The following is an 8,974-nucleotide window of genomic DNA, read 5'->3' as shown; positions in this document are numbered from 1 at the left end:
AGCGCCCAGATCACATACACAGGGTGTCTCAAATAACACAACTTTGACGAAGGTTAAACTAGAGCAAAAATTACAAGATTTCAAAATTTTCAGTGAATTTGCAACCCCTGTGCAATGAAATTCATTTAGCAGAAAACCCACAGATATTAAGCAAAATTTGTTATAAATTAATGAATTAAAAGCTTAATTTTTTTTAAAATTCACTGGCACACAACCACATTCACAGTCTTCAAAATTTCAGGCATTGATATTAATAATTCATTTAATACGACTGAAGGCACTTATGAGACTTGTTTTAATTATATTTTTAACATTGTTATTTAATATGTTTATAAACTCTATAAAAACCTGTATAAAAAAAATTATTTTAGATATAAAGAGGGCCATCGACATCACTGTCAGACACTATCTATGGCTCTCTCTCTCTCGTTGACTAAAATAATGATAAACCCGTTGTTCTATTATCTCTTTCCAGGTCGCCCTTTAGCCTGCCCGCCCTTCGGTTTATTAAATTCATAGGTGGCACATTTGGGGATGTGTCTTTGGGCGGCAGATTCGTTAAACCTAAAAATAAATAAATATATAAATAAAATATACAATTGAAGAGAAAGTAAGTGACCTTCTTCCACAGTGTGGACACTGTACATAGTCGGGATTGGTGGACGGTGGGGGCGGCGGCAGGTCGGTCAGTTTGCCGCCCTTTGCTACGTACGCTTGCGCTTGTTTGGCCGCCCTTATGGCGGCGATGAATTCCTCGTGGGTTTTTCTCCAGGTGGATTTTGGGGCGGAAAGTTTGGCGGATGCCTGGAAGGATTTCGGGAAGTTTAGTTTAGTTAAGAATCCGGTAAATTTTAATTAAATTTGAAGTGATTTAAGCCATTTGAAAGACAGATGAGGATAATTAACTGGTTGAGAAGTTTGCTATTTTTTTTTGTTTTTGATGAGAACGAAATTAAAAAAACATCTTATTGTTAGATTGAAAATTCTAATTAAAATCTAGTTAAAAATTTGCACAAAATTTGGTTTTACGAGTAAAATTATGACAAAAACTTGTAAGAAATTTGAAAATTTTGAGTACTCAAACTTACACAAAAAAAGTGCTCAAGGGTCAAATGTAAAGAAAAACAATTAATAAAAATTAAAAAAAATAATACTAAATTTTGAAAGGCTTTTAGGAGGTAAACTTATAACAAAAATTCTAATAAAACTAGGTTTTAGAGGTAGAATTTTGGGTAAAATATCGAATATTTTCTGTAAATAGTCAGAGAGGACTTTAAATTTGATTTTAGAGCATAAAACGCAGTATTCTTATAAATCAATTTTTTAAGAAAAATTGTAAAAAAAAAACGTTTTAATTTAACTAAAAGTTTGATAACAATTTTAAAAAGTCCATTAAAACTGAGGCAGTTTTTTGGATAAAATTCTGACAGAAAACGTTAAAAAAATTAAAAAAATCCAATAACGCTTAATACAATGATACTGGAAGAAGCAGATTCTTAGGAGAAATGATGAAAAAAATTTCAAAAAGTCCAATAAAAGTGGGTTTTAAACGCAAACTCTCAAATAAATTATTATAACAATATTAAAAAATTTAATAAAACCAGGTTTAATTTTTGGATAAAATTCTGACAGAAAACATTAAAATAAATTTAAAAATTAATAATACAAAACATAATGTTACTGAAAGAAGCAGATTCTTTAATGAAGTTATGATAAAAACCTAAAATTTCAATAAAAATGAATTTTAAAGAAAATTTCTATAGAAATATATGTAATAGTACTAGGGTTTTAAAAGCAAATTTTTTGGTTAAATTTCAATAGCAAGTCAAAAAATTTCAATAAGATTTTGTTAATTTATTACACAAAAAACGTGAAAGAAAAATTCCAGGGCAAAATTGTGACCGATGGTTATTCTTTGGAAATGCAATTAAAGCACGACTAACAATTTGTGTGTCTGTACGCGTATTAATTTTTTTTTTGATATTGAATTTATCTATGTAGCTTCTTGCTAAATAAAGATTATTAATATTATTATTATAAATGTTAAAAAAATTAAAATTCCGTTTTATCAAAACAAAATCTTAAATTTATGCTCCTAGGCAAAAGTGAGACAATAAACAAGCAAAAAAGGGAAAATTCCAATAACACTGGGTTTAAAAGCATTTTTTTTGTTACTAGATTATTAAATTTTTAGCTTAATATTTGACATAAAATGTAGAAACGAATGCCAATAATATTAAATTTTAGAATTATTATATGCGTTAATATATGAATTGGTGATTATATCGGTTATATAGTTTTATTTATACAGGGTGTCCCGGTTAATGTGGGAAATCTCTCGGATCCAGGTAGAATAATATAAATCGAAAAATAATACCGAACGTTCCTATAAAAAAAATTCCTACAAGCCTTCTTTACGAAGATACAGCATCCTAAAGGACGCTGCTGGAAATTGGTTTTTCATAAATTACTTTTAAACTGCCCGGTAGAATTTAATACAAATTTTAGGTGATGACTATTAGGAACCTCTTAAAATGACATCCTTAAATACATTTACCTTGTTTACTTTACCAGGGGCGGATTAGGTTGTACACTTTAATGCGTATATTTTTAACACCTTGTATGTTAAAGTCTAAAAAAAATAAATTTGGATACCTTGAACCCTAGGCTAAAAAAAAGGTACTCTTGTTCATTATGGATAAAATGAACCGTTTTGGAGAAAAAAAAATTAAACGAGTCAATGATTTTTTTTTTTTAATTTTTTTTAAATGAGATAAGTTCGCCAGTTATTCAAAGACCAGAAAATTTCGATGTAAGTCACTTAATTTAAAAAAAATACATGTTCCTAAAAATACAGTGGTATTCTAAAAAATACTTTTACAAAATATTTCTTATTTCTTATACGTTTATTTCTTTTTTGTTATTCTTAAGATAAAAACTAAACATAAAAAAAAACTAAAAAAATAATGTAAACTAATTGTATTGTACCTGACTTATTTATCGGAATTTTTGCATTTATGAACAAACATTGCTATATTGTTACAAACGTTGCTATACTCCAAATTTAGCAAATACCTAATCATTTAAACCTAATCTTTATCAACATATTCATCCTTTATTTGATAATATTTTTTAAATTTTTGTATTTTCTGGTAACTTTTAATTTAAATTACGTCAAAATATGGAGTTTACATTGGAAGCAAAAAGATTGTACAAAGAAAGATTTCCCAATCGCATTATTCCGGATCAGAAAACATTTCAACGTGCTGATCAACGTCTAAGAGAAACTGGTAGGTTTCTGTTTTCCACTTAATGAGGTAACACTATTAAATTTCCTTAATGCAATTTTAGGATGTTTTGAAAAAAAAAAAGAATAATGGTGGTCGGAGAACAGCACATACAGTGCAATTGGAAGAAAATATTTTAAACGCTGTAGCTGACACTCCTACAACGAGTACTCGAAAATTAGCCGCTCAGCTTCATTCGTCCAAAACAATTGTACATATGGTACTTCAAGAACAACTGTTGTACCCATATCACTTACAAAAAGTGCATGAACTACTGCCCAGAGATTTTGCTCATAGAATAGACTTCGCAAACTAGATCAGCAGCGAAATAACCCTAACTTTATCAGCACGATTCTTTTTACCGATGAAACAAAAATGGAATTGAAAAGTTACATAACTCGCATGTATGGGCTGATGAAAATCCCCGTGATATTATTATTTCTCATCATCAACATCAATTCCAATCAATAAATATCTGGGCAAGAATTATTGGCAATTTTTTGATTGGGCTATTTGAACTGCCACCACGTTTAAACGGAGAACTTTATTTGAAGTTCCTCCAGAACAATCTTCCAGATTTATTAGAAGATTTGCCCCTTGCAACCCGCCGAGATATGTATTTTATGCATGATGGAGCCCCACCCCATTTTAGTCTTGCTGTAAGACACCACTTAATACTTTTGAAAACCGTTGGATAGGTAGAGGAGGACCTGTTGCTTGGCATCCTCGGTTTCCCGATCTAACGCCATTAGATTTTTATCTATGGGGTCACCACAAAACCTTGGTGTATTCTACCCCAGTCGATACTCGGGAAGAACTGCTCCAAAGAATTACATTTCATTGTGATAATAATATAAAAAACAATCTTAGGTTATTGTGGCGAGTGCAGCAGTCCTCGATTGTGTTAGAGTTCACAGAGCCCACGTCGAACCTACTTCTGAAGTGTTTAATAATTAATTGTTTATTGCTCGTATTGAAGAATTTAACTTTTGTTTACATATTTGGTTTTTGGAATTTTTTTGTAAGTTGTTTTTTCTAATTTAAAAACATACACTCATCATAGGTTTTTTTTTATTATTTTGTAAAATTATTTTTTAGGACACCTCTGTATTTTTAGGAACATGTATTATTTTAAATTAAATGACTTACATCGATATTTCTCTGTTCTTTAAATAACTAGCGTACTTATCTCATTTAAAAAAAAAATTAAAAAATAAACATTGGCTCGTTTATTATTTTTTTTCTCCAAAACGGTTCATTTTATCGATAATGAACTAGAGTATCTTTTTTTTAGCCTAGGGTTCAAGGTATCCAAATTTATTTTTTTTTTAGACTTTAACATACAGGGTGTTAAAAATATACGCATTAAAGTGTACAACCTAGTCCGCCCCTGGTAAAGTAAACAAGGTAAATGTATTTTAAGGATGTCATTTTAAGAGGTCCCTAATAGTGTTCATCACCTAAAATTTTTATTAAATTCTACCGGGTAGTTTAAGAGTAATTTATGAAAAACCAATTTCCAGCAGCGTCCTTTAGGAGGCTGTATCTTCGTAAAGAAGGCCTGTAGGATTTTTTTTTATAGGAACATTCGGTATTATTTTTCGATGTTCTACCTGGATCCGAGAGATTTCCCACATGAACCGGGACACCTAGTATAACCTAGTAAAATTATTTTAACATTGAATTTTCTAACAGGCAGATTTTTAAATAAAATTTGAAAATTTCGAAAAAGGCTTAAAGGCAGATTCATAAGAAAAAATGCGACAAAAAAATAATATAAATAATACAAAATACAGTAATCTTGAAAGCAGGTTTTCATGCAAATATTGATAACAACTTCAAATATTCCAATAAAAGTGACTTTTAAATTCAGATATACAGTGGCGGCCAGCAAATTAAAAACGATACAATTTTTAATATTTTATGCTAAAATCATACGGTATATTTTCTATTTGCACATAAATGTTTTTATCACTTCATGTTAAGCTTGCACATGCATAAATATTTGGATTTGAAACAGATTTGGAATCTGACATTTTAACAATTTAGAAATACCTTGGACAGCTAAATAAAAACGATTCATCTTTTGTTTTTTTTTATCAATTTTTGTCGCATATGAATGTGTAGCATTTATTTATCATTTAGTTGGTGTCTCACTTAAGTAATACAAGGTCAATATAAAACAAACGTTATGGGTAAAAAAAAGAGTTGTGACCCTGAAAAAAGACAAGTAATTTTAAATTTGATTCAAGAAGGACATTCATACAGTAAAGTTGCAGCAATGCTAAAATGTTCCAAATTTATGGTTCATAATGCTATTAAACATTATAAAACTCACGGCACGGTTAGAAATGTACCTAGGAAGAAAAGGCCTAGAATAACAACCGCAATAGAGGATAAAATTATGGTACGTTTAGCAAAAAAGTCGCCCCATTTAACAGCAGTAGATATAGTGAGGAATTAAATCCAAGATTCACAAAATTAACTGTTAAACATGGAGGTGGTTCAATCATGATGTGGGGCTGCATGTCATGGTATGGAGTTGGACCAATTTATAAAATAGATGGAATTATGGATCAGGAGAAATACAAATCTATATTAGAAAATGTGATGCTTCCATATGCAGAAGAAAAATTACCTATTACCTGGAAATTTCAACAGGATAATGACCCCAAGCATACAGCACGTTCAGTAAAAAGGTGGTTTGAACAAAACGTCGTTGATGTAATTGAATGGCCCTCGTGTAGTCCATACTTCAACCCAATAGAGAATCTGTGGAATGTTCTTAAAAGAATAATTCAGCTGTCTAGCAATAAAAGAAGCTAAAGGATATCCTACCAAATACTGATTTTTTTTGGTGTAAAATTAAAATATTCAATTCGTTTTTAATTTGTTGTCCATTAATTTTGTAAACATTTTTTTTCCCTAGATTTTTGAATAGATTACTATTGATTTATGGTAGAATGTGTTTAATATGTCTAACCCTTATAAATAAATATCATTCCTAAAACTGCATAAAATGGTTTTCCAAAAAAATTAAATTTTGTGTCGTTTTTAATTAGCTGGCCGCCACTGTATACGCAAAATTATGGAAAAAAAAATGAGAAAAAAAAAAGATTTTTTTTTTAGTGAAAGTGGTTAAATTTAAATTTCTAGATAAAAAAAATAAAAATAAAAACCAAAGATAAGATTAAATTATGATAATAATTCAAAAAAATCGAATAAGACTGGGCAAAATTAAAATTCTAATAAAAGTAGATTTGTAATCTAGTCACAATGGGTTTTAGAAGCAGATTATGAGATAAAATTGCGACAAACATTTTGAAAAAGTTACGTTACATGAAACACAGTTGAATTTTAGGAGAAAAATTGTGATAAAACATGTAAAACCCCAATAAAGATGGGTTTTGCAGCTATAATCAAAGTGAAAATTATTTAAAACAAAAAATTAAATGAGGAAATAATAAAAGGATTAAAGAAACGTAACAACTTTGAGGAAACGCCTAAATAAATGTGGTAAAAATTCACGTAAAGCAGCACTTTGGATGTTTATGGATAATTTCGTTCAATTGATGGTTTTCACTATTTTGAATATCCCTATACGGGTATCTGGATCTGAGATAAAAAAAAATGGATAATAATTCTTTCGGGTAGAAGTTACTAATTTTATTTATAGCTATAATATTAAACTGAGTTTATGATAACAACAAATCAGAATTTAAAAAAATATGCAAAAATAAACAATTACGTCAGTAAATATCAAAAAAAATTAAAAATCCAATGAAACTGACTTTTTTGAGATGTCTTTTTGGGTAAAATTGTGACAAAAAACAAGAAAAAATAAGAGAATTCCAATAAAATAAAACATAGTGCTATTCCAATAAATACATTTTTGGCCAAAATTATGACGCAAAAAGGGAAAATATTTATTATTTGTATATTAAGTAAGCTTGGCTGTGCAGGCAGGTTTAAAAGGATCAAGTTTTTAAGTAAAATTATAAAGAAAAATTGGAAAGATATTAATAAAAAAATTTCATAGAAAAATAATCAAGGACAGATCTTAAGGTAAAATTTTGAAGAAAAACGTAGAAAAATCAAATAATTCCAACAATAATACTCTTTATAGACGAAAAAACTGGCGAAAAAAGTATCAGTTTCTTTATTTTTAGTGCATTATCTTTATTTATTAATGCACGGAAAAAAAATTAAATGATTGAAAAAACGCCAAAAATGCACTTGATCTGCCTAAATGAGCGAACTACGACTAAATTTCTTAAAAAAAATTAAACACTACTTCAAGAGAATTGGATATATGAAAAATTAATGTAAAAAGTGAAAAACGACTTAAATTTCCCGAAAAAAATAAAAATCCATAGAGTTTCAAAACTTCAAGTGTCATGGAAAAAATTAAAGTTACCTAAAATGTCAGTTTCAAGTGCCTGGAAAAAATCAAAAAATTACTTAAACTGCCTTAAAGAGGGAACTGCGACTTAAATTTCCTGGAAAAAATAAAAATTCCTAGCGTTTTAAAACTTCAAGTGCCAGGGAAGCAAATTTAAAGTGACTTCAACTGCCTGGGAAACGTTAAAAACGACTTAAATTTCCGCCGGAAATAAAATAAAAATAAATTTAAAGCCCGGAAAAAAATCAAAACCTCAATTAAATTGCCTAAAAGAGTGAACTGCGATTTAAATTTCCCGGAAACAAAAACAAAAATTTGTACTGTTTTAAAACTTTAAGTGCCAGGGAAACAATTTTAAAGTGACTTCAACTGCCTGGAAAACGTAAAAAACGACTTAAACTCCCTGAAAAAAAAAACAGTTTCAAGTGCCTGGAAAAAAATCAAAAACTCAATTAAATTGCGCAAAAGAGTGAAGTGCAACTTAAATTCCCCGGAAAAAAAACAAAAACTTGTACCGTTTTAAAACTTTAAGTGCCAGGGAAACAAATTTAAAGTGACTTCAACAATTTTAAAGAAAGACTTAAATTCCCTGGAAAAAATCAGTTTTAAGTGCCTCGAAGAAAATGGAAAACTCACTTAAACTGCCTTAAAGAGTGAACTGCGATTTAAATTCCCTGAAAAAAATTAAAATTTGTACCGTTTTAAAATTTTAAATGCCAGGGAAATAAATTTAAAGTGACTTTAAGTGCCTAGAAAACGTGAAAAACGACTTAAATTTCTTGAAAAAAAAAACAGTTTCACGTGCCTGGAAAAAATATCAAAAACTCACTTAAATTGCCTAAAAGAGTGAACTGCGACTTAAACTCCCCGAAAAAAAAATAAAAATTTGTACCGTTTTAAAATTTCAAATGCCAGGGAAGCAAATTTAAAGTGACTTTAAGTGCCTGGAAAACGTGAAAAACAACTTAAATTCTCTGGAAAAAAAACAGTTTCAAGTGCCTGGAAAAAACCAAAAACTCACTTAAACTGCCTAAAAGAGTGAACTGCGACTTAAACTCCCCGGAAAAAAAATAAAAATTTGTACCGTTTTAAAACTTTAAGTGCCAGGGAAACAAATTTAAAGTGACTTTAACTGCCTGGAAAACGTAAAAAACGACTTAAACTCCCTGAAAAAAAAAACAGTTTCAAGTGCCTGGAAAAAAATCAAAAACTCAATTAAATTGCGCAAAAGAGTAAACTGCAACTTAAATTCCCCGGAAAAAAAACAAAAACTTGTACCGTTTTA

At 29.4% G+C, this 8,974-nt stretch overlaps 1 protein-coding gene across 1 annotated transcript in view; it reads right to left on the bottom strand.

Annotated features, from left to right (window-relative positions):
* Positions 1–276: 276 nt before the first annotated feature.
* LOC126735305 (pecanex-like protein 1) overlaps positions 277–8,974 on the bottom strand; it is a 28,455-nt gene continuing 19,757 nt past the window's right edge. The window contains exons 8-9 of the mRNA XM_050439255.1: positions 620–804; positions 277–564 (exon numbers count right to left, since the gene is read on the bottom strand). Of these exons, the coding sequence (XP_050295212.1) occupies positions 462–564; positions 620–804 (288 nt within the window). The 3' untranslated portion in view covers positions 277–461. The remainder of the gene's footprint in view (positions 565–619; positions 805–8,974) is intronic.

The sequence above is a fragment of the Anthonomus grandis genome, chromosome 4, assembly GCF_022605725.1.
Source record: "Anthonomus grandis grandis chromosome 4, icAntGran1.3, whole genome shotgun sequence".
Classification (NCBI taxonomy): Eukaryota; Metazoa; Arthropoda; class Insecta; order Coleoptera; family Curculionidae; genus Anthonomus; species Anthonomus grandis.
The sequence above is the reverse complement of the archived record's forward strand: the minus strand, read 5'-3'. Positions and strand labels throughout refer to the sequence as shown.